The sequence below is a fragment of the Puma concolor genome, chromosome B2 (assembly GCF_028749965.1).
Source record: "Puma concolor isolate L17-30 chromosome B2, mPumCon1.1.hap2, whole genome shotgun sequence".
Classification (NCBI taxonomy): Eukaryota; Metazoa; Chordata; class Mammalia; order Carnivora; family Felidae; genus Puma; species Puma concolor.
In genome coordinates, this window is record NC_141671.1 from 118,641,262 (window position 1) to 118,668,784 (window position 27,523).

The following is a 27,523-nucleotide window of genomic DNA, read 5'->3' on the forward strand; positions in this document are numbered from 1 at the left end:
GAAAATTCCATCTTGAGGAAGATGTGATAGAAAGACCAGTAAAATTAAATACAAAATCCAGTTTATTGTCACTTAACTTACTTCTTTTTGCTCATAAATAAAATGAGTTGAATTATTTGGTCATTTTGATTTTAAATACATGAGTCTAGGAAAGTTCAGGTGTCAATATTTCTAATTTTAAAAAAGACTTCAAAACAATATTTATAATCTACAGTAATGGTTGGTAAACTCACCCACAAAATTTGGCCCATTGCCTAATTCTGTTTGGCACTATAAGCTAAGAATGTTGTTACAGGCAAACATTTACAATTAATATGAAGATAGGAAGCACTAAATTTGAGCCCTAGTTAGGTAAATTTGATACCTTAACAAGAGCTTCCTTTTTCTCATTGGTAGATTGATTTTACATTAATATATTATTATTACAAAATAATTTATACTCTTTTATTATGATGATGATTTTGTTTTGAATTCCATCAACCCAAAAAAAAAAAAGGTTTACAAATGTATTTCTCTCACTGAATGATTTTGATTTTCTATTTTGATCTGTAAAAGCCTAAACTATGTACTATCTGGTTCTTTACAGGAAAAGTTTGCTGGCTCCTCATCTATTGACTGGTGGTATCAGTTTTGTTCAACCAGAGACAGGACTTACTATTAATCTCTCCTGCTTTCTCACTATTTAAATCCAGGTGTGCCCCTGGCTATACTGGCAGCCCCAGCAGCCCTGGAGGTTCCTGCCAAGAATGTGAGTGTGACCCCTATGGCTCGCTGCCTGTCCCCTGTGACCCTATCACGGGGCTCTGCACGTGCCGACCTGGAGCCACAGGGCGGAAGTGTGATGGCTGCAAGCACTGGCATGCGCGCGAGAGCACGGAGTGCGTGTGTACGTATACTAACTCCGCCGTTAGTTCTGGGGGCCTTGGTTCCATTTCTGTCTCCTTTCCAATGAGAAAGACTGACCCTTTTTTCTTTCTTTCTCTGCAGTACCTAATGCTATTCTTCATTCTTTCTGACGCTATCTACCTTATGCTGTTTGCCTGCTGTTTTTGTCTGTATCCCACTGAGCCAAGAGAGGTGAGAAAATCCTCAGCAGGCTCTAGTCAGTTACCGGAAGACGTACAACAAAGCTGTTGGAGGCGTAATTTATTTTATTTTGTCCATCCCAGAGTTTGCAGTTTTACATAGGGTTGGCTTAGCCTTTGTGACAGATTAAAGATCTGGGTTCATTCCATTTTTCAGAATCCTCCTGGATTTGTAATAGGCTGGACAGACACATTAGGCCTTGAATTACTACTGACTTTCCTAGCTTGTGGAGAAATCCACGGGCATACTGCTTCAAAACTTTCTCTTGAACTGCAGATCCTGGAAGCAGTGACAGTGAATGAGTATTTTCACTCATAGGTATAATAAATGGAAAACAGTTTGCTCTCTCTTTTTTTTTTTTTATAACTGCTACTGATTCAGCAATGCCATACAGAAAGTACACTGAATATCAGTGTTAAATATAATAGGTGATACAAGTTATAATCTAAAATTAGGTTATTTATAATTTTAGGGAGGGGCTATTATGCAACTCTTTGCCTTGAGGGCATTTACATTAGTGGTCTCAATTATTTTTTAAAAAATAGAAATGTGTGGGGCGCCTGGGTGGCTCAGTCGGTTGGGTGTCCAACTTCGGCTCAGGTCATGATTCATGAGTTTGAGCCCCGCGTCAGGCTCTGTGCTGCCAGCTCAGAGCCTGGAGCCTGCTTCAGATTCTGTGTCTCCCTCTCTCTCTCTGCTCCTCCCCTGCTTACATGCTGTCTCTCTCTCTCAAAAATAAAGATTTAAAAAAATTAAAAAAAAAATAGAAATGTAAAATTTTGGAGTAGCTTTTGTTTCAATACTTACCTATTTTAGTGTATTTATGCATGCCAGTATTTCTGGTTTTAACATCTTATGTGTGTCTAAATCTTAATAGCATTTTAATTAGAATTTTTGTTCATGCTCCAGTTTTATGAGAGTTATCTTAAAAGCTAAGGCTGGCTAGCATGTATGTATGAATGTATGTTTTTGAAGTATAATTAACATACAATGTTATATTGGTTTCAATTGAACAACATATTGATTCAACAATTCTGTACATTTCTCAATGGTCACCATAAGTGTAGTCACCATCTGTCACCAAATGACATTGTTACAATATTATTACCTATATTCCCTATGCTATACTTTTCATCCCCATGACTTATTTATAACTAGAAATGTGTACCTCTTAATCCCCTTAATCTATTTCACACATCTTCCTATGACCTTTCTGCCAATTATCAGTTTATTCTCTGTATTTAAGAGTCTGTTTTTTTGCTACATTTTTTAGATTACACTTATAAGTGAAATGTTACAGTATTTGTCTTTCTCTATCTGACATATTTCATTTAGTCCAGTACCCTCTAGTTCCATGCATAATGTCACAAATGGCAAGATCTCATTCTTCTTTATGGCTGAGTAGTGTTCCACTGTGTATATATACCACACCTTCTTTACACATTTATCTATCAATGGATACGGAGGTGCGTATATCTTTTTGAATCATTTTCTTTGGCCAAAACCCAGTAGTAGAATTACTAGATCATATGGTATCTCTATTTTTAACTTTTTGAGGAACCTCCATACTGTTTTCCACAGTGACTACAACGATTTACATTCCCACCAACAGTGAACAATGATTCCTCTGCATCCTCCCCAACACTTGTTATTTTTTGTCTTTTTGATTCTAGCCATTCTGACAGGTGTAAGGTGATAGATATCTCATCGTGGTTTTGATTTGAATTTCCCTGGTGATTAGTATGTTGAGCATCCTTTCATGTGTCTGTTCGCCATCTGTAGGTTTTCTTTGGGAAAATGTCTGCTCAGGTCCTCTGTCGATTTTTAATTGGATTATTTGGTTTTTTACTGTTGAGTTGTAAAAGTTTTTTGTATATTTTGGATATTAGATCCTTACCAGATATATCAATTGCAAATATATTCTCCTATTCAGTAGGTTGTCTTTTAGTTTGGTTAGTTGTTTCCTTTGATGTGCAAAATCTTTTTATTTTGGTGTAATCCCAACAGTTTATTTTTGCTTTTGTTTCCCTTGCCTGAAAAAAACATATCTAGAAAAATGTTGCTAAGGCCAATGTCAAAGAAGTAATGCCTATGTCTTCCCCAAGAATTTTTACGGTTTCAGATCTCACATATAGGTCTTTAATCCATTTTGAGTTTATTTTTCTGTATGATACAAGAAAGTGGTTCAGTTTTATTATTTTGCTTGCAGCTCTCCAGTTTTACCAACACCATTTGTTGAATATACTATCTTCTCCCCATCGTGTAGCTTTGCCTCCTTTGTTGTTGATTAATTCACTATATAAGCCTGGCATTTTCTTTGGACACTTTATTCTGTTCCATTGACCTATGTGTCGTATCAGACAATACTGTTTTGATTACTACAGCTTTGTGGTATATACTGAAATCTAAAATTGTGATTCTTCTAGTTTTGTTCTTCCTTCTAAAGATTGCTTGGTATATTTGAAGTCTTTTATGGTTTCATGAAGATTTTAGTATAATTTGTTCTATTTCTATGAAAAATGCTATTGGTATTTTGATATGGATTTTATCAAATCTGATTGTTTTGGGTAGTACAGACATTTTAACAATATTAATTTTTCCAATCCATGAGCATGCGGTGTCTTTCAATTTGTTTGTGTCCTCTTAAATTTCTTTCATCAATGTTTTACAGTTTTTAGAGTACAGGTCTTTCACCTCCTCAAGTTTATTCCCATATATTTTATTATTTTTGCTGAAATTGTAAATGAGATTGATTTCTTTCTTACTTTCTCTTTGTATTACTTCATTATTAGTGCATAGAAACCTAACAGATTTCTATATGTTAATTTTGTACCCTGCAACTTTACTGAGTTCATTTGTCAGTACTAACAGTTTTTTGGTGGAGCCTTTAGAGTTTTCTATGCATAGTATCATGTCATCTGCAAATAGTGACATTTTTACTTCCTTCTTACCAATGGCTGCCTTTTGTCTTTTTCTTGTCTGATTGCTATAGCTAGGACTTCCAACACTATGTTGAATGAAAGTGGTGTGTGTGGACATCCTTATTTATTCCTGATATTAAGGGAAAGCTCTCAGTTTTCACCACTGAGTATGAATAACTGTTGGTTTTTCATATATAGCTTTTATTATGTTGAGGAATATTCTCACTAAATGTACTTTGTTGAGAGTTTTCATTATGAATGGATATTGTATTTTGTCAAATGGTTTTTCTGCACATATTGGAATGATCATGTTTTTTTCCCTTTATTTTGTAATGTGATGTATTATACAGATTTTTAAATAATTTTTAATGTTTATTTATTTATTTGTGGGGGAGGAGGGACAGAGGGAGAGGGAGAGTATCCCAAGCAGGCTCCCTGATGTCAGCACCCAGCCCAACATGGGGCTTGATCTCACAAACCATGATATCAGGACCTGAGCCCAAATCAAGAGTTAAATGCTTAACCAACTGAGCCACCCAGGTGCCCCTATACTGATTGATTTTTGAATATTGCATCCCTGGAATAAATCCCACTTGATTCTGGTGAATTACTTTTTTTATTAAAAAAATTTTTTTAATGTTTATTTATTTTTGAGAGAGACAGAGACAATGGGAACAGGGGAGGGGCAGAGAGAAAGGGAGACAGAATCCAGAACAGGCTCCAGGCTCCGAGCTGTCAGCACAGAGCCCGACATGGGGCTGGAACCCACAAACTGTGAGATCATGACCTGAGCCTTAGTCGGACGCTCAACCTACTGAGCCACCCAGGCGCCCCATCTGGTGAATTATTTTTTAATGTGTTGTTGATTTCAGTTTGCTAATATTTTGTTGAGAATTTTTGCATCTGTTATCGTCAGAGATATTGACCTGTTTTTCTCTTTTCCTTGTAGTACCTTTGTCTGGTTTTGATATCAAGTTAATTTTTTTTTTTAATTTTTTTTTCAACGTTTTTTATTTATTTTTGGGACAGAGAGAAACAGAGCATGAATGGGGGAGGGGCAGAGAGAGAGGGAGACACAGCATCGGAAACAGGCTCCAGGCTCCGAGCCATCAGCCCAGAGCCTGACGCGGGGCTCGAACTCACGGACCGCGAGATCGTGACCTGGCTGAAGTCGGACGCTTAACCGACTGCGCCACCCAGGCGCCCCTGATATCAAGTTAATTTAAAACTGACCTCATAGAATAAATATGGAAGTTTTTCTTTCTCTTCTATTTTTTGGAATAGTGTGAGGAGAATAGGTATTAATTCTTCTTTAAATGTTTGGTAGAATTCATCTGTGAAGCCATCTGGTCTTGGATTTTTGTTTTGGGGGGAGTTTTTTATTACCGATTCAATTTCATTACTTGGAATTGGTCTGTTCAAATTTCCTATATCTTCCTGATTTAGTTTTGGAAGATTATAGGTTCCTAGGAATGTATCCATTTCTTCTACATTGTCTCAATTTGTTGACATATACTTTTTCATAATATTCTCCTATAATTTCTCTGGAGTCAGTTGTTATTTATCCTCCTTCATTTCTGATTTTATTTATTTGAATCCTTTTTCTTTTCTTGATGAATCTGGCTAAAGATTTATCAGTTTTGTTTATCTTTTCAAAGAACAAGTTCCTAATTGGTTTGGTCATTTCTATTGTTGTTTTTAGTCTCTACTTCATTTATTTCTGTTTTAATCTTTATTATTTCCTTTCTTCTACTAGCTCTGGGTTTTGTTTTTTTCTTCTTTTTCTAGCTCTTTTCAGTGTAAGGTTATGTTGTTAATTTAAGATTTTTCTTGTTTCCTGAGGTAGGCCTGTATTGCTATAAACTTCCTTCTTAGAAGTTTTTTTTGCTGCATTCCAAGGATTTTTTACCATGTGTTTTGTTTTTATGTGTTTTCATCTATTTTTTTATTTCTTCTTTGATTTCCTGGTTAACCAATTCATCGTTTAGTCTCCATGTATTATAGCTGGCTTTTAAAATATGCCAAAAAAAGGTAAAGACTGGGTATGTTTGGGGACATAGGTTCTTAAATTGTTTCTTCAATGCATTTCAATCATGAAATTGTATTAAATTTAAAATAAAAATAAATTTCAAGGTTGAAGGGAGGGAAAGATAAAGTGTAACATATAATATACATACACATTATCATATTCAGTTATTGATCATATATGTATATACTCTTTTCAAGTATAATAACATATTTTAATGATAATTGGAGTGGACCTCTAATGTAATTGCATTACTTTCAATATTGTTTTCAAATTAGATTATTAACATTGATATATTTAACTAGATACTATATAGATGCTCCAAATATAAACTCTAATGTAAACAGTCCTTGAATTTTAAATTATCAATTTTCTTTTATTTCAGAAAAATTTTTAACTTATTTATGTTGAGAGAGAGGGAAAGTGTGCATGCACACACAAGCAAGTGGGGGAGGGGCAAAGAGAAAGAAAGAATCCCAAGCGGTCTCTGTGCTGTCAGTGTGGAACCCAACATGAGGCTTCAACCCACAAGCCGTGAGATCATGACCTGAGCTGAAATCAAGAGTCAGACACTTAACTAAGTCACCCACTTATCCCTAAATCGTCTATTTTCTTAATTATCCAGAAGTAAACTTGAAGTATAAAGATCACATTTGATGTTAAGCACAAAAATTGCAATAATACATTAAAGTCTGTAAGAGATAAAATAATGGGATTATTTTCTGAACATTTGTCATTCTGCCCATCAACAACAGTGGCTCTATGTTCTTATTCTGTTGGTGATTAATACTTTATATGCATTTACATAAATTTATAAGAAAATTCAACTCATTTTTTTTCTCTTTCACATTGGTACATTTTAAATCTCCCAGGGTCCCATGTGGTAACAAAAGTGCCAATACATCAGTTAGAGTTACATTAGCCTTATAATGTTCATTTGCATTATTCTTGTCCCCCAGAGAAATGTATTTCCCATTGCTCTACATGGTATTCAGTTCAATTGCTATGTCCAGGGAATTTTAATATTTTTCTGGAGGATTAATTAATAGTGATGTTTTTCTTGTACCAAAGAAGTGTTAAGTTATGGAGGTTTTTTTTATGGGTAGACGCCTTTTCTTATGTGTTTATAATTATTTTATAAATAAATATTTCTTTTACATTTTAAGATATTTATAAGACATATTCTTATTTAAAAATGCTGTGTAGATTTTCCTTATGTTGCTGTTAAATATTAGTGATTTTGATTTCTAGAAATGTTATTCCTTACCCTTTATTAGGTTAACTGTAAGAATTGTTGCATAGAATATATTTAGACTTTTCTTCTTTTCTCATATTTAAAAATTTTTTCCTGTTGTGAAAAAATATACCATGCTTCTATTATGTTGGCCTTTTCCAGGACTCACTTTCTACTACTAGTTTTGAAATGAGATAATTAAGACACAAATAAGGACATAACTGACTTACCTTCAAATCTCTTTTTAATATCTTTCTATATCCTTAAGCTAAATCAGAACAAGAAACCAAAGAATGATTCACCTGGCATGTTTGATCTGCAGAGCTGTTTATCACATGTGATTACAGTGGAATTTTATAAGGCCTGTGAGAGGGAGTGGATGAAGGTAGCCTGGTTTGGGTAAGAGAATATGGATGTAGTAAGAGAAATGTCTTCTGAGAAAAACCTCTTCTGAGCTTAGAGCCCATGCTGTCTTGATTAAGAAAGGAGATAAAGTGGTGCTTGTTGTTAAGATGGTACTGATTATAAAAAATAACTTGTTTTTCCTATTAGATAATACGCACTCAGGTGAGTAGTGTGCATTAGATAGTTATTTTTTCTCTCTTTGGTTAATTTTCTAGAAAACATAATTTAATTTGGCCCTATTGTGGACTTGTATATTAAAAAAAAAAAAATAGACAAAAGCACAATAAATGACCTGGGCATGATTATTGCATTATCTCAAGAGAGCTGCATATTGGTGGAAAGAGTCTATATACTCACTCTAAGGTTAGTTACACAATTAATTTATTTAACAAAGGATATAAAATTGTGCTGTAGAGATTGTGTAACACAGCACATTCAGAAATCATGGACAAGCTTCTCTGGAGCACCTAAGTCCCTAAAATAGACTTGTAGCTGCCATAGACAATTGCCAGTGAGCAAGCTAGAATCTTATGGGATCCAAATGGTGAATTTCTTGTAGGACGTAAGCCTTTTATACATGGAATTTCCATTACTGTCATGAGGAATTTAAACAAGTAATCTATGTCCTTAATAGTAAATATTTAGAGAGCAGAGTCTCTCATTGTGAGCCAAATTCAACCCACCAACGTAGTCAACCTCACCAATCAGAGTCAGTGCCTGGTCATAGTTAACCAATGTATATGCCTTCGGATTTTAGGTGTCCTCCAAAGCCCCCTTCACCACACATGGTTCATCATAATAGTAATTCCTTAAAGGTTCACCTGTATTGGGAGTTTACCATCTTCCAGACGCTATATTAAGCACTATTTGCTTTTCTTTTAATTATTGCAGCATCCCTGTATTATGATAACAAAACTGAATTTAGGTGATTTAAGTGATTTTTCCAAGTTTCACAGTGACTTTTCAACAGAGCAATGATTTGAAACTAGGTCTGTCTTGGAAATCTTACTTTCCTCTATGCTGACTACCAATGCAAAACACTGAAAGCAAACATGGGTTTCCCAGTATATTCAACATTAATTAACTTGGTTCTTTATTCATTTACTTCTTGAGCCTAGAGCCGGTGTTACTGCAACAAAGAATAAAGATAAAATGTGCTAACAATGAAAAATTTTAAATATATAGGTACATATATAAATATATATATATGTCAATGTGTACATAGATTTTTCTTCCTGCTAACTGTTGAGACCCTCTTCTCTAAGATTTAAAACATTATGATAGTTATGTGGCAGTTATAATGGATTTTTATTTATCAGAGATTGTCATGTGGAGTCCTGCCGTCTATGCAAGCGAAAAACACACTAGCTGCATGCTCAGATAACTTTCAGAACCTTTTTATTTTTTTCTAATAGGAATAATATGGGATGACACTACAGTATGTTCTTCCCTTACCTATGTAGGTGAGTTCTGAACACATGTTTTGTTGGACTTTCCAAATCAGGATGGACTTCTTAGTACGTTGGGTTACTACAAATCCAACCTCCTCTTCCATCCCTCATTTACAATTTACATATCATTTTATAAAATGAGAACAACTGCCTGCCTTTCTGAAATTTTAGAATGAGCAAGAAAGACATTATTTAATAGTAAAGTTTTGTACTGTGAATCACAAGACTTGGATTTGTTCACGTCCTATTTTCTACAGATTAGTAGTTAACACAGAACAACTCATGTGATGTTTAAAATAGATTATGAGTTGCATAGTAAAATATATTACTCTTATAGAGAACAGAAATTAAAATTAGGAGCTGTTGGCAAGATGTTATTCCATCAAAAATGCCTGAAATAGGATTTTACAAATATGAAATTGATGCTTCCTATGTTTATTCATTACATATGAGATATTAGGAATATAAGACCTTTATTATTTGAAATAAATTAAAATGTATTTAAACTATAACATTTAAGATGAGGTTATGCTTGCCGGTTTTGCAAAAGCAATCATAAAGTGTGTTTTTTATCCGCAACCTAAGGTGTAAACCTAGCAAAATGTGATAAGCACACCTTAATTCTGTAAAATATACATCTTTCAGCCACTTGGTGAAAGCTGAGGTCTGAGTTTTCATCCTACATTGACACTGATCTGCAGAGATGATCAAGATTATTTTTTTTTAATATCCAGTTGTCAGTAAGGATCTTATCACAATAATGCAGAGGCCCGTATATTGTCACTACAACACGGCTGCACTCCTGTAATCAGAGATGATTGCTAATGGCAATTATTGCTCCCTGTAAATGAGAGTAGGAAGAAGATAGTGAAATGGGGTGGATCACTGTAAAGAAAATGAGACATTCCCTAATAAAAGATGTTGAGAAAACATCTGTTGACCTCCTGATGCTGTTTAATGAGTTATGGCTTTGCTTGTGGGACATGTGATCACCCTCCATCCTAGCCCTTTAAATGCCATCCTCTTTCTGCTCCCACTTAATCCCTAGTGGGACTCAAAAGCCAGTATGTCTACTGTAGTTTTCTACATCTCTAAGCTGCCATAGGTTGTTCATATCAAGAAATCATGGAATCTATAAAAGCAACTTCTGTTCATCCTGTTTGGACTTTATCGGCACCTGTTTTGTTAGTAAAAGAATCTTTGAGACTTTTGTCAACCTTCTTAGCATAGGTCTGGGGTTATGAGATTGTAGAACAGCAACTATCACTCTGATTCTAGGTAGTTTTCCCACTTACTGGTGCTCAGTCTCAGTGATTTGCAGATCACATTGAGAAAGCTGTGCTATTAATGGGAGGAGTTTTGCTGTTGAACTTTCATATCCAGGATCAGTCTTAATTTTCTGTCAGGCTTTATTTTAAGAATAAACTCCATTTGGTTACAGTTTTCACTGTTCTAGATCCAAGCAGTTCAATGACCTCGAAGAACAATAGAATCATAGGATCTTCAAGTTAGAGGAAGTCTTATAAGTAAGATAGTCAGATTGTCTTTTCTGTGGTGTCCCTGTAACAGACCATCTCCTGATGCCAGGAAGTATATGCTGTCATGGTATGGCTCTAGAACGTTTGAATCCTGGCTGGCCACGTACAAGTTGTGTGACATCATTTCTAGATCTTTTCTAAACCTCATTTCATCATCTGTAAAATGGAAACAAAATACTACATGCATATATGTGAAGAACCTACTCACAAGAGGTGCTCAATAAATTCTAAGCATATTCTCATCCTGGTTATTATTTGACCATTTTTTTTTTTTCAAAAACATGATGTTTTGTGCAGTTTATCAGTTTCTGATGAAATATTTAGGTTGGCTGACTTCTGGTTGTCTATAATCTCTAATTCTAGGCTCTTCAAGTCACTGAAAATGCCCTTTATGACCACCTTATATTTTCTCTTTTAAGTTTTCAAATGGCAATATTTATAGACTCATAAATGTGATGATTATGACTACTTTTCTCATCTTTTAAATTTTTTTTTTCAACGTTTATTTATTTTTGGGACAGAGAGAGACAGAGCATGAACGGGGAGGGGCAGAGAGAGAGGGAGACACAGAATCGGAAACAGGCTCCAGGCTCTGAGCCATCAGCCCAGAGCCTGACGCGGGGCTCGAACTCACGGACCGCGAGATCATGACCTGGCTGAAGTCGGACACTTAACCGACTGCGCCACCCAGGCGCCCCCTCTCATCTTTTAAATGAGAATATTAATAGTATTTATTTCACAGAATTGCTGTGAACATTAAATGAGATAACAGTGGCAAGAAAGAACATATTGCCTGCTATGTAGTGAATATTATATAAATAAAAGTTACTATCCCACATTATTATAGAGCTTACAAAAAAGTTTCCTCTTTTTTTTGAAAATATACGCCATTCTTGAGCCATTTTGAACTTGTGTTCTATATATATATACATATACATATATATATACATGTATATATATATATACACACATATATATGTATATATATACATACACATACATATACATATAAATATATATAAATACATATACACACATTTATATATGTACACACATATATATGCACTTCTATACAGAATTTTTTGAACATATATATAAGTATTAAAAATTAAGTTAAAATTAATATGTAAAAATTTATATAATATATCAAATATATAAATTATATACAATATATAAAATAACTTGGTACATGAACAAATTCATCAGCCTCATCTAAAGCCTACAGAACCTTTTCCTTTATTCAAAGAAATAACAGGCAAAACAACCCCTTCTCAATCAGTTTAAAACCAAATTTTAGAAGATATTATTTCCACATAATAATAAGTTCTAGGTATATGCCATTCTAAAAGTTTCTTCTTGAAGGGGAAAGGGAAAAGAGAGAAACATAAAACCCATATCTTAGGAACTATCAAGGGCCTTGATGTAAAAGAGTTAAATTAAACCATGAGTATAAGTACTCAAATTGTATCTTTTGTTAGCAATGTATATTTCTGTATTCATTTATCCCTATTTTATCAGAGCAGGCAACCTATGTCTCTTTACCTAAAATTGGTTAATGGGTTTGGCCTTTTCAAAAATACTCCGTGCACTCATTTCAGCTTTAGCTTCTTTGGTGTGGATGTAGTGTGTGAATTTTTTGTGACAGTAAGCCAGTAGTTATTATGCATGGGGGACTCTGGTAGAAATGCAGTATTTTGTACTAATTGCTAGCAGAACGATCTGTAATATCAGCTGTATGATTTGTCCCTTACATGTGCCCAGCTATAACGATCTGAATTTAGTACCGCATTTGTTAATATTAGACACAAATTTATCCTGACACTTTTATAGGCAAAGCCTCAGAAACATTTAGTCATGCAAAATATAATCATAGTCTTGAAATATTTGCTTTTGCTTCCATGCAGTTTAGGCAGGATCTCACATTACAACCTTATCTCTTGCTGAATAGAATGGTTTGAAGAGGTTCTTTGGGGGTCCTGATTATAAGATAAGTGTTTAATTTACACTGAGTTGTTACTGCACCCTTATCAAAGAACAATTGTTTACATAACGTGAGTATTCCATGTCTCTATACACTCTTCAAAGCTTCGCTCTCATAGTGAATTAAATGTGGTTTTAATTTGCATCCCACTTTTAGTGTTTGTTGCCAGACATTTCAGACTTTTTGAGGGCAAATAAAAGTAACTTGTGGTATAAGTAAAATATTTTGTGTCAAAATAAAATAGCCAACCATTATGTAAAAGGCACATTTCCGTATGTGTTTATCTTATAAGTGCATGAACTAGACTTATATAGAAGCTTTGAAAAAATCCCCATGGCTGTCATATCCATAAGTCTTTCTGACCCATTTGGACAGATGTTACTATATTACTTGGAGCATACTATAAAACTTCCCTCTCACTTATGGAAATGTGCTCATACTTTGTTCCCCAAAAAGTGAATGCAGAGACCATAACACATGAGATAATAATAGACCTTTGGACACAGAGACATAAAATGGAACGTATGAATCCTTGGAAGAGCAATTAAATACATTTTCATTTCAACAACTGAAGATGAGGAACCAAAACAGATGGGCAGGGGGTAGAATAAATGAGAGAAAAATCAGTATTTATCATGCCTCTTGGCATTCTAGCTCACCAATTTACTCCGTAGTGTATTACAGTAAATCAGATCTAGTTCTGCATTCCAGTGCTTGATTTATTCTTGTATGAAGTAAACACTGAGAAAACTCTTCCCTGGAAATTTCTGGAGCCATCAGTGAGAAGCCTCTAGCCACACTATTATCAGTGAATTGACTCCATTTCTTCTTGGAAATAGGTAGGTTATCAATTATAAATACATTAGAGAAAGGGTTAGCAAAGGATTCCTGAAGAACACACTGCCCTAAAAAGCATGGTGAGACATCCTATTGTGAAGTATCTTTCAAGATCGTGAAAGTGAAAAAGAGCGTATTGCTTGCTTACATCCTGGGAACATCTGCCCAAAATCCATCTTCACTAGAAGTTGGATGGAACTTTCTTACAATGATGAACTTGGCCTCAATGGGAAAGGAACCTCTGTTACCTTCCTAACTTTTAATGAAATTAATCATCTTTACTAGTATTTGTTTTTAGCCTGTGAATTTCAACTCGTAAGTCCCTGATCTGAATTTGAACTCTAAATCACACTTGACAAAACTTGGGGCAGAGTACCAGTTGTGTATCGCTGCCACTCCAAAATCCAATAGCTTAAAACAACAACTGTATATATCCTCGGGTTTCTGTAGATTGGCAATTTGGGCTGAGCTCCAGTGGACAGTTCTTTTGTTGTCATGCCAGGGGGGCCTTATTCACACAATGGGGCCACAGCTGGAATGGTGGGGCCTGCCTTTCTCTTGCTCACAGCTGCCTCTCTTCCTCAAGCAGGCTCATCTGGGATTATTCATAAGGCCGCGGGGTTCCAAGAATGTGAAAGCAGAAAATGCTGAACCCCTTGAAGCTGTGGCTCAAGAGTCCCACGGTATTCCTCTGACACCCTCTGTGGGTCAGAGTGTGTCATAAATTCAACCCAGATTCAAGGGGAGAGAAATAGACCCTACCTCATACTGGGAGAACAGGAAAGAAGTGGTGACCATTTTTAATCCACTCCAGAATCGAGCATTGCCTTTATCTGGTCTGTAACCCGTCTGTGTTGTTCCTTTCTTGATAAGATTTTGTATCTTTTTTTCTTGCCCTTCCTCCAGCCCAATAACTCTTTCCTGGGTCAAAATTGAATTACCTCAAAAGAAAAAGCACCTGAATTATTTTATGCGGGCATAGTAACAACCATCTCCCGACGTTCGTGGTCTCTGCCTCTCTAATCACAAGACAGTTTTCTTTTACCATTGTTTTTATTGTGTTCTCCTGTTCCTCACCTATCTGTGTGGCTCTCTCATTCCCATCTCATTATCATTTTCTTCCATTTAGACAATTCCTGTTTGACCACTCTGTTTCTTCCTCTCTCCCTCCTTCCCTCCATTTCCCTCTCTTCTTCTAACACTTTGATCTTCTCCAAAATACTTTTTGCTCTTCTTTACAAAGATAGTAGTAAGCAAATATATTTCACTATGTCTGCTATGTGCAAGGCACCATTCCTGAACACTGTGACCAAAGGTGATTGAGGTCCCTTCTCTGGTGTGGAAGAAGCCATAAAGTAATAAGATAGTCATACACGAAATTAGTAAGATACCAAGACAAAGGGAATGCCAGGGTGATTGGGGGAGACGGTAATTTCAGAGTCATCATGGCCTTCCCGTCTGAGGAAGTAACCCTTGAGCACTTGACCTGAACATCCAGGAGCCACATAGGGGAAGATGGAGGGAGAAGTGTCCTAGGCAGAGGAGACAACATGCAAAATGATATCTTGCTTCTTTAGACTAAGCATCCCTGAAGCTTATCATCTCAAACAGTGGTTCTAACCCTGGCTGCATGATAGGATCATCTGTAATCTCTTAAAAATCCTGATTCCTAGGCCTTACCCCAGACCTAAGAAATCAGATGCTCTGACGTTGGAGGTGGGAAGAACGTGGATATCTGCATTTTATAAATCCCCACATGGCTCTAATGTGCAGCCAAAATGGAGACCAACCAGCCAGCAGCACTACTTTTCAAACACTAACATGTATAGATCACATGGGAATCTTTCTAAAATGCAGATTCTGATCCACTGGATCTAGAGTGGCCCAAGATTGTGCATGTCCAATAAACTCCCAGGTGACGTCACTGCTGCCAGTCTGGTTACCACTAGACCAGAAGTATCAGTATTTACCTGAAAGCTTGTTAGGAAAGCACATTCTCGGTCAGAGAATCAGAAGCCAGAACATTCTTCAGATGATTTTGAGACCCACTAACATTTGAGAACCAGACTGTGTCTTGATGTTTAGGCATAGCCAGTTCAGCACCTAATTATGTTGCAGGTTGTGTTTTCTGTGAGGGTTTCATGTAGACAAGCGTGTTAAAGCTTCTCCAGGACTCGCATTGAACTGGGAGCGGGAAGGTGCGATGCTGTGTTCTTTACACTGAGTTTCCATGCAGAGCAAGTTCCCTTTCATTCTGGTTAGCAGAAGAGGAAGAGAACACAGCTCTAGTCCCACACTTTGGCTCCTGCGTCCAAAGGCTCTTTGTTCACTCCGCTGGAGAAGCTCCTGCAGGTGCAGCTGTATGGTTGCAGGTATCACCTGTAAGGAGCTGATTTATTAAAAGCCCTGCTGGGGCAGTTTAGTCCCTGTGAGAGGATATTGTAACTCACCTCTAACTGCTGTCCTATCAAAAAAATCACCCTCTGTACTACTTCTCTTTAGTTACAAGCTTCAGTTAATAGTTTTCTCTCCATTAGGCAGCTCAGGGGAGTGCTTTGAAGAGACCTAATTGAATTCTTGCCAATTTGGGGCATGGTCCAAATCTGCTCCAGGCTTGGTATCTTCCATGTTATGTATTTACCTCTCTTCTAATATGCGTAGTTTCGATACCTCCTTCTGTTGCATATATGCTGGAAATTATAACCATATCCATAAATGCGTATCATCAACACGGTAGGACATGCTCCTTGGCATGGAGAAGCTGCATCTCACTGCTCTGATGCAAAGGGTAGAGAAAAAAAAATTGAACTGAAAACTTCGAACTGACTATGGATATATTTAAAATCCTACAAAAGAATTCATGTCTTTTCATTGTAGAAATCCTACTGCTTATGAAACGAATCTAATAATGAAAAGGCAATCCTTTTTTTTTTCTCTCTAATGACTCTACCACCAGCCCCCCATCTACTACACCAAATTTGAATAGTCCTCTTTCTAACTGTTGGAAATATTATACATAGAACATTAACACTTTGGGCTGCTTAAGGAATAACATTTTCCTGGCCCTTCTCAATAATTTAGCCACAAGGCTGGATGGGGTTAATTAGCAAAGCACGAATTTGTGAGAGCGCGTGGAATGACGGGTGCTCATGGGCTGAAGGCCTAAAGAGGAGAAGTTGGCAAGTACATAGGTAAGTAAATAAATCAATACATTATCACGAGCAAGAGACCACAAATTATAAAAAGCAAAGTTCTTTCCCTTTTCTTTTTTCTTTAAAATAATTCTTTTCGGTAGCTGTCAAGCTGAAACGTTGTACAGTTTGGGGATATGCGGTGTACCCGGTACTCAAAGTGTGTAGAGACCCAGTTGCTACAGATACTCCACATGCATTTTTAGACACTGGAGCATGTTTTATTCCCTAGTTCCAGATGTCCTCTAGATTGCTTATGCGGAAATTCTGGAACATTTATAATGTTGTGTTGCACGCCTTACCTCTCGTACTTCTGCAATATGCTTGTTTCCCTCAAAATCCGTTTGCTCCTCCTCTTTGGTTCCTCAGCTTATGTCGCTGTCCATATTTCAGCTTTCTGGGCAACAGGCATGTCTGCTCTTCTGTTGTTCTTTTCGTTTTGTTTTGTTTTTTTTTTTTTTTTCCAACTGTCATCCATCTGAAAGCGTTAATTATCTAAGATGAGCAGCAGCATCTCTAGCAGAATTATACTTGGGCCATAAAATATTTCATAGCTGAAATCTCTGAACATCTGCCTGGGATACTTAACAGAAGTAAATATTCTGTGTTGTTTCCCTCTCACAGTTTGTGGAGATGAATGCACGGGCCTTCTTCTCGGTGACTTGGCTCGCCTGGAGCAGATGGCCATGAGCGTCAACCTCACTGGCCCGCTGCCTGCCCCATATATGATGCTGTATGGCCTTGAAAATAGGACTCAAGAACTAAAGGTAGGTTGGAGCAGTGACAGCAAGAGCCAGGCAAAACATGACAGAAGCTTCCCAAGGGGCCATCATTGAGAAATTTTTCTTCCCATCGCCACAAATCAAGGAAAGCAGCCAGTGAGGAAATTCAGAGACTTTCTAAAGCAGTACTTTTCAAATTTGAGCACTATAATATACAGATTGCTATAAAGGGAAAGAGGCTTACGTACCCCCAGTGCTTGGCCTAAATCAGCTTTATTATGTTATTTAAATATGTACAAACATAAAATCAGGTATGAATTCCCTATACTCAGAGCTCTATAAAATCAAAACACATTAATCCTTACAAAAGCCTAAAAAAACCAGTAAAATTAAAATTAAAAACATTAATATAAAATAGCAGATGATTTTTGCTGAAAGCAAATTGCAACAAGAATCCTGACTACTTCCACACGGGTTCTTTGATCAGTATGTTGCATGTAACTTGTACCATTCCACAATATGAACTACAGAGCCCCTTGCAAGGGGCCCTAAAATGACATTTGGCATCACTTGACAAGTTCAATGATTTAGGCGCTCGATCTGCCATATGATCAAACATGCGTGCAAAGATAGGTTTTGAGATCATGTGGTCCTATCCGTCTCTCAGGTGCCCAGCCTGAGTTCCAGAAATGCTTACATTAACATTTAAGTTTCCTGTCAAAGTGAAAGCACAAGATTAAAATTTGGAACTGGAGAGCTAGCAGACCTTTGAAAATACTTCAACAAGAGCTAATTTGAGTAACACTAATCTAAAACCTTGTGGAACCTTGTGGTAGTTGGTGGGATAGGAGGAAACGTTAAGGAAATTAGGGTTTCATCTAATGACAAAATGAAAAGTAACTACTTTATATACTATCAGTCAATGGTCAGGTGTTTTTTGTTTTGGTTTGGTTTGGTTTTTTTTGTTTGTTTGTTTTGTTTTGTTTTTGAGAAATTCTGGTTGATTTCAGTATTGTTCTTGGTCCCCTGGGGGTTTCATGACTCCTATCCTGTGGTCACTACCCTCAGGAAGCTTACAGTCTATGTACTTAAAACAATAATTAAACAATCAGCACAATCACCATGTGCTTTATAAAAATTTGATTTACAATAGATTACAAAGATTGGAGAAATGGGTAATATTCAGAATAACCAGGGAATGCATTATTAATGAGAGCATCATTTGTGTTGGAACTTGAAGGATAGACACAGTTTTAATAGGCAGAGAAATATTGGCAAGGACTGGAGGAAAAACCTAAGATTTATTCACTAGGCACTGGCAGATATTATTCTAGGGGAATATATTCTGTAATCTGGATCATGGCCTTTAAGGTAAGCATTATTATTCCTCTTTTCCAGAAGAAGAAACCAATAGTGATGACAGTGAGACTAACTAACACTTACTGGTGATTATCTCTGTGCTAGGCAATTAAGTGACTAAAGTCTTACATGAATTATCACACATAAATCTTACAGAAACGCCAAGAAGTAGGAAAGAAATACGGTATCTTTTATGTTTTGGTTTTGGTTTGGGTTTGTTTGTTTGTTTGTTTTCAGGTAGGGAAACTAAAGCACAGAAAAGTTAGAGACACAAGATCACATAGCTACTAAATGCAGAGCCAGGATTGGAATAGAGGCCACTGTAATTTTAGGGCTGGTGAGGATGAAACCACCTTTGTAAAGCTCAGAGAGAGAAAATGACTTCCCTGGAAGGGCCCAGCCTGCCAGTGATGTGGCCCTCCTGGCCCTGGGCTCATACATGCTCTTGTCATGGAGGCTAAGAGAGCAGGTGAGCAGAGGCGGAGCTGGGAATTCACAAGGTCTGTCTGTTCGATATCAGAAGGCGCATGCTAGTAAAACATAAAGCTAGAAACTGGAGTGGAGCAGGGTGATATGAAGGACAACCTTGAAAGCTAGTCAGCGGAATCTGAGTTTACCTTGTAGGCCTGGCATTCAGGAATGTAAAGAGTTTTATAAGGAAGACGCTGGTCATTTATTTTCCTTATTCCCCCTTATCCATGGTTTCAGTTACCCACAGTCAACCATGGTTCACAAGCAGATGAGACTCCTTCTGACTTCTCAACAGGTCAGTAAGTAGCCTAACGCTCCATGACAGTGCCTGTGTCATTCACCTCACTTCATCTCATTATGTAGGCATTTTATCATCTCACATCATCACAAGAAGGGTGAGTACAGTCCAGCAAGATATTTTGAGAAAGAGAGAGAGAGAGACTACATTCACATATCTTTAATTACAGTATATCTTTATAACTGTTCTATTTTATTGTTGTAAATTTCTTACTGTGCCTAATTTATAAATTAAACTTTATTGTAGGTACATAGACATAAGGAAAAAATGGTATATACAGAGTTCCTTATTATCAACAGTTTCAGGCATCCACTGAGAATCTTTGGATGTGTCCCCTGTGGATGAGGGGGACCTGCTGTACATGGGAGGAATACAAAGAAAGGAAACTAAACTAGGAAAGCCAATACTTCAGTAGGACATAAGCAATTTTTAAAATAATACATAAGCACCAGATAAAGGAGTAAAGGCCCTATGGGAAGAGGTTCCAATCTGTGGCTGTCACCTAAGCCAGGCGACACAGTACTTCCCGAAGGCTGACTGAGTGCTGGTCAACACAACCTTGATTTTCCTTAAAGCCCAGCCTTTCTTGATTCTGTGTTTTTGTTCTTCTTCTACAATTTATTTAATACCCAGATGCTTGGTATCCTATTTCCATATTTTTAGATGGTAATATTTTACCTCTTTGTTCAGTCCCTTTCCTGTGTCACTGCTCTGGTTGCAGCCAGAGACCACAGAGAACAGAGCCTTTATTGACTCATTGCAACTAGGGACACCGAACACCTTGGGGAATTGGGGCATGCCTCAATAAGAGGGTAGTAGAAATGACTTAGCGTATTTGGGTTTGTGCTCAGTGTTCGGGGGCAGGTTTCAGGAAGCAGGGATTTGGGCTGGGTTAGGAATTAGGGGTAATTGATTCTTCTAATGAATCTTATCTAGAAGGAGGGAAGAACGAGGGAGGCTAACTCTCTGTTTTCTTAAGAGGCAGTGGTCACTCAGATTTGACAGCAAATGAATTTTTGGTATTTTTGTGGTCTGCACAGAGACCATGGATTTGTCTGTGTGTAGACACGATTAGGGAAGGGTCTCGTGTTTTCTTTCATTCATCACTGTCAGAGAGTGACCCTGTCTAACGTCAGTGTTCTGTGAGATTGATTACGTTCAACAGGGGAAGAAAACAGCATTGCTATGAGTGGCAGACCAGCTCCTCCAACACTGAGGCCAGTTAGTGCCCGGCCAGGTCCCTCTGTCAAAGGCTCCCGTTCTCTTTCTTTCTTGTAAACAGTATCTCTGTTTGGTTGAAGTAGGAGCCTGAAACAATCATGCCTGGTTCATCTTGACTATCCCCCTTACTGGCCATGCGGTCTTGTGTAAGTTTTAACTTTCTTGGAGCCATAGTTTGCTCAGACACAAGACAAAATAGCATTTACCTCATACAACTGTTGTAGGAATTACGTGAGAAAACAAAACAAAACAAAAAAGCCTAGCACAGAGTAATATCTCAATACATGACTGCAATTTGTATTACTTGCCAGGATATTCTTCTGCATAGCACTTTGTAGATATGTGCCCAATTGAAATGGTTTCTTTATCTTTTTTTTGAAGGTGAGAAGGCTAAATACCTCGGATATAAAGGGAAACTGTTCTGTTAAATGTTCAACCCCATGATCACTGCAAAACCATTTACTAAAATGTTTATGGAAATGTTTTTCAGCATTTGCTCTCACCTCAGCGAGCCCCCGAGAGGCTCATTCAATTGGCAGAGGGCAATCTGAACACACTTGTAATGGAAATGAATGAGCTTCTGACCAGGGTAAGTTGGGAAGACCACGAATCTTCTTAAAGCAGATAGACCCTATATGTTAATGAAAATTACATCACATTTCTGAAATGCAAATCTTGCCTCTAATTCCCAGTTTGGCGCACGAAGTAAATGTATTTTGATCTGCCACTGCTTCCTCAAAGAAAAACTTAGCATCAAAGAAGTTTGTGAAACTTGGACAGTGTCAAGGACAAAGGCTAAAAATACCAGAGTGACAGCGTATTTTGAAAACTCAACCCAGTCACATGTAAAGTCTTTATCAATTCTGAATTCCAACAGCACTGTCTTTGACTATGTAAGGGAAAAGAAAAACAAATGAAAATACTTAGACGCTTTGATCTCATCAGGGGATATTTGCATTTGTATAGAAATAGTCTAAATCAGTATTCCTACACAAAAGAGGAAATCTTTATTGTGAAAATCCAAAGCATTTAAGACCCTTTTAAAAGTTAGAATGTAAAGTCCGTGTTACATTTATCAGACTTTTTAAGGAATTGGGTGTTTTCAACTTTCAAAACTGCAAAAGGGTAAAATTTCTTTTTTGCTGTTAGAGAATAAAGAAAACAACAAAATTTCGCCATCTTGTGGCCAGAAAACTGCATGAACAGAAAACTGACCTGTAATTTAGGCATCCAGTCGGATTATCTAAGAGCTTTAAATGGCAAAGAATATTGGAGCTAGAAGCTCTTACATATTATCTAGTTCATTTCTTCTTTATTTAAGAACAGATACCTCACCTTGTGACAGTGAAATGAATTACCGATGGCTACATAATTCACTAGACTCAGGAACCCAAGTGGAACCTAGGCTCCAGATTCCCATTGGCCTAGTACGGTTTCCACCACACAAGCATGCTGCAGGGTTTAGGAAAATTTCTGTAGGGAAATCAAATCAGCTTCTGAGCACAGAACGCTAAACAATGGCCTTGATATCACAAATAGCATATTAAATACTTTTTCAGAATCTTGTACCAGCAAGATACAGAATAGGGTTTCTTGCCAGATGTAGTTAGTATTAATTAGATTAATGTACACTTATCTCCTATTAATTTTAATAGTTAATACTTTTGTATTTGTTATGTAAATACAAATAAATAAGAAATTTTAAACCAATCACAGCAAAGTAAACTCAATTCAACAAGCACTTCTGAATGTTCGCCCAAGCTGGGTGTTTAGACGAAAGACACAAATGAAGCTGTCTTTGTCTTCAATGAACTTGAATCTAGTTTGTGTGTGTGTGCATGTTTGTATATGTGTGTGTATACATATGTATTTAAATGTATGGAGAGTAATATGGGACAACTGCATGCAAATACATAATAAAACATTAAATAAAAAGAGGAACAAGAAATGCACCCGAGAAACACATGCAAATGAAATAAGTTAATCTTGTTATGTTAATTAGGGAATATTCCATGGAACAGCGGACACTTCATTTATTCATTCATTTTATCAATACTTATTGGGCATCTACCATGTTCTAGGTACTCTGTCAGAATGACAGACATTGGGGATAGAGGTATAGACAAGGCTGACACAATTATTATCTCAATGATCTGATTACAGCTTAATGATCTAAGCCTGGAAACATAAATATTTTACTAGGAAAGTCATACCTTTATTATGTGTTAGCCTACATCATTTCATCTCTTCAGCAGACTCTCCAATAGTGAATAAAATTTTAAAAATAGACTTTATATGTTAGAAAAGTTTAAGGTTAAAAGCAAAGTTGAGGGGCACCTGGGTGGCTCAGTCACTTAAGCCTCTGACTTCGGCTCAGGTCATGATCTTACCATTTGTGAGTTCGAGCCCCACATCAGGCTGTCTGCTGAGCCCGTTCCAGATCCTGTGTCCTCTTCTCTCTCTCTGCCCCTCCCCTGATCATGCTGTCTCTTTTTCTCTCTCTCTCAAAATAAGCGTAAAATAAAATCAAAGTTGATTGAAAGTACAGAGTATTACCATATACCCCCAATCCTACACATACATATCCTCCCCCATTATTAACACCCCCCACTCCCAGAGGGGTACATTTGTTACAATAAATGAAGCTACACTGACACATCATTATCACTAAAAGTTCATAGTTGACTTTTGGGTTCCCTCATGGTGTACATTCTATGGGTTTTGATAAATGTTTAATGACCTGTCTCCACCATTATAGGATCATACAGAATAGTTTCACTGCCCTAAAAACACTCTGTGCTCCAACTACTCACGACCCGTCCTCTCAAACCACTGCAAAACTGATCTTTTTACTGTCTCTATAGTTTTGTCTTTTGCAGAGTATCGTATAGTTGGAATCATACAGTATGTAGCCTTTTCACACTGGCTTCTTGCACTTAGTAGGATCCATTTAAGTTTCCTCCGTCTCTTTTCATGGCTTGATTGCTCATTTCTTTTTTAGCGCTGAATAATATTTTCCATTGTCTGATTGTACCACAGTTTATTTACCCATTCAGCTACTAAAGGACATCTGGGTTGCTTCCAAGTTTTGGCAATACGAATAAAGCTACTATATACATTTGCATACATAAGTTTTCAATACATTTTTGTAAATACCAAGGAGCTGAATTGGTGGATCATATAGTAAAGAGTGTTTCATTTTGTAAGAAATCACCAAACTATCCTCCAAATTGGCGGCACCATTTTGCATCTCACCAGCAATGAAGAAGAGTTCCAATTGTTCCACATCCTCCCCAGAATTTGGTGGTGTCAGTGTTTTGAATTTTGGCCATTCTAATAGGTGTAGAGCTGTATCTCCTTGTTTTAATTTATAGTTCCCTAATGATATATGATGCCAAGAATTTTTTTTCATATGTTTATTTGCTATCTGTATGTTCATCATCTTTGGTGAGATGTCTGTTCAGATCTTCACTATGGTCTGAGTGTTTCGTCACTTCCAAAATTCCTATGTTGACGTTCTAACTGCCAGGATGATGATAATAGGAGGCGAAACCTTTGAGAAGTGATTAGTTCATGAATGTGGAGCCCTCATGAATGGAATCAGTGCTCTTACTAAAGGAACTCCTATAAAAGAGAGATCCTTTTCCCCCTCCTTGCCATATGAAGACACAGTGAAAAATGACACCAGGAAGTGAGTCCTCACCAGACACCGAATCTGCTGGGGACTTGATCTTGTACTTCCCAATCTCTAGAACAATGAGAAATAAACTTTGGTTTTTTATAAGCCACCTAGTGCATTGTATTTTGTTATGACAACCCAGATGGACTAAGTCTTTTCTCATTTTTTTTTTTTTAGTTGTGTTGTTTTCTTATTATTGAGCTTTAAGAGGTCTTTGTATATTTTGGATCATAGCCCTTTTTCAGATATGTCTTTTGCAAATATTTCCCCCCGTCTGTGGTTTGCTTTCTCATTCTCTTGACAGCATCTTTCACAGTACAGAAGTTTTTAATTTTAATGAAGTCTAACTTATCAATTATTTCTTTCATGGATTATACCTTTGGTGTTGTATCTAAAATGTTGTCACCATATTCAAGGTCATCTGTATTTTCTCCTGTGGTATTGTCTAGGTGCTTTATAGTTTTGTATTTTACAATTAGGTCTATGATCCAATTTCAGTTACTTCCAATACCATTCTTAAATAAACTTGTTATTTTAGAATAGCTTTAGATTTATAGAAAAGTTACAAAGATAAGACAGAGATTTCCTCCAGGACCCATACCTGGTTTCCCCTACTGTTACTTTCTTCGTATGGTATGTCTATCACAACTAATGAACTAGTATTGAGCCATTATTATTAACCAAAAACTGTACTTTACTCAGATTTCTTCAGTTTTCACTTAATGTCTTTATATTATTCCAGAATCCCATCCAAGATACTGCATTACATTTAGTCATGTCTTCTTAGACTATACACTGAGATTTAGACTTTCCTTGTTTTTGATGATTTTGATAGTTTTGACAAGTGCATATAATTTGTGGGGTGTCCCTCAGTTGGATTTTGCCTCATGTTTTTGTGATCAAAATATGGAGTTATGGGTTTTTGTGGAAAAGACCAAAGAGGTAAAGTAGCATCCGTATCACATCAAATTAAGAACACATGCAATCAGTATGTCTTATTATACTGATGGTGATCTTGATCACATGGCTGAGGTAATGTTTGCCAGATTCATCTACTGTAAAGTTATTCCTTTTCCTCTTACCACACTGCAAGACCATTTTTATCTGTGAATTCTTTAGATTTTATAACACAAAAAGCCTAGAAATAAGACTGCTGAAAGCAAAGATCTCCTTGATAATGATCTCCTTGATAATGTGAGGATGAGGAGAAAAAATGGAAATCCTCATTTGTGAATTAATCTTATCTCTATCACATTTATAATTAGAAACATAACTTTCATGGAGACCTTAGATACTCAAGTCTTCATGATCAGTTCGTTCCCCATGGTCAAGCTGCTTAATAATCCGAAGGTGATTGATACACATGGCATCATTTCTATAAGATACGATACTGGATATTGGAAATATCCAATAGTATCAGCCTAAGACCACCAGTACCTTCATCTTACAGCCTTATCACCCAGCCAGCGTTTGGGACCAGAATCTGAGAAGTGCAGTAGCCATGATTTCCATTGCCTACGTTAAAGGAGACAGTGCCTTAAACCAGGGGCCCACACTGGAGTTACCTGGGGCTGAGTCTCACCCCCAAAGGGGCTGTGATATAATTGGCCTGAGGTGCAGTAAGTGCACTGGGATTTTCAAGAACTCTTTGGATGATTCTGATGTCAGCCAAGATTGAAAACTACTGTGGGCTTATAATCACCTGATAGTTCCAGTTCCCTTTCCTCTGGAAAGTTCTTTCACTTGTATAGCCGATGTTTTTGATGCTTCTTTTCTTCTGCTTTGGTGGCCAACCAGGCACTTTAGGACTAACATATTCTTTAGATTTCTTAAAGCATTTGGTGAGTCTCATCCTACATAGCTGGTGTGTGTGTTGCCCTCTCTCCTTCAAGTGCTTATATGTGTTGTGCTCATTTTTTCATGGAGCAATCTAGTTTTATAATGACCTTGGTAAAGAGAATCATATTCTTCCCCAAACTAACACTTATCATGTATTTTATATAATTTTGTGAGTGTGCAAATACTACATAGGCAAAATATTACATAATCCTCTATCTCTTGCAGTGTATTTTGACTTATTGCCATGTGATTTCCCTCTTGGAATATAAGTTCCTTGAGCACAGGAATCATATTTGAACTGCCCTACAATGTGTGTGGAATACTGAGATGTTTTTTGATAACAACTCCAAATACCTCTATAGCAGCTGCTCTTAGCTCCCTCTTCTGTTTCACAGCCAAATTTTTTTGAAAACTTGGGAACAAGTCTTCACTAACTTCTCACTCCACTGAAAATTAGATTTCCTCTCTCTGCCTGCTACTGAACTATTTCTACAAGATAACCAATGACAAATTGGTCACTGAATTCAATGAAAACTTTAATTTACTTGAACCTCCTGTAGCAATTGCCACTCTTGACCTTTCCTTCCTTCTTGACATATCCTCCTCTATTTTTCTTTTAATTCTCTGTTCTTTTATTCTGTCTCTTACTCTGCCCATCCCTTAAAAGTTGGTTTCCTTGGGGTCCAGTCATCAATCTATATCTCTTCCCGTGTAAATTCTTTCTTTGGCCTTTAATTGCCATGTGTATGCTGATGATTCAAAAATCGATATTTTGGGGCACCTGGGTAGCTCAGTCAGTTGTGCATCCAACTGTTGATTTTGGCTCAGGTCATGATTCCAGGGCCATGGAATCAGGCCCCACGTCAGACTCCGCATTCTGTGTGGATTCTCTCTCTCCTTCCTTCTCCTCTTTCCCACTCCCCTGCACTCATGGGTGTTTTTTCTCTCAAAAAAAAAAAATAAATTTATATTTTCAAGACAGACTTTATTTTCCTGCTTCAGTCCTAGAAACCTAACTGCCAACAGAACATTTCAACTTAAACTTACCATCTTCCTCTTAAAACACATACTTCCTCCTGTTTAGAGCATCTCAGTGATTTATCCTCCAATATTAGGCAGTCCCCCACAAAATGAATGAGTTACCTTTTACTCTGTCTTCATTTTCTTTTTTTAATATGAAATTTATTGTCAAGTTGGTTTCCATACAACACCCAGTGCTCATCCCACCAGGTGCCCTCCTCAATCCCCATCACCCACCCTCCCC

General features: G+C 37.0%; 1 protein-coding gene across 5 annotated transcripts in view; it reads left to right on the forward strand.

The window, feature by feature from the left end:
• LAMA2 (laminin subunit alpha 2) overlaps window positions 1-27,523 on the forward strand; it is a 622,089-nt gene that overhangs the window by 441,352 nt on the left and 153,214 nt on the right. For all 5 annotated transcript variants that reach the window (XM_086707799.1, XM_086707800.1, XM_086707801.1 and 2 more), the window contains 3 exons: window positions 693-886; window positions 17,295-17,437; window positions 21,232-21,330. In XM_086707799.1, the coding sequence (XP_086563925.1) occupies window positions 693-886; window positions 17,295-17,437; window positions 21,232-21,330 (436 nt within the window). The remainder of the gene's footprint in view (window positions 1-692; window positions 887-17,294; window positions 17,438-21,231; window positions 21,331-27,523) is intronic.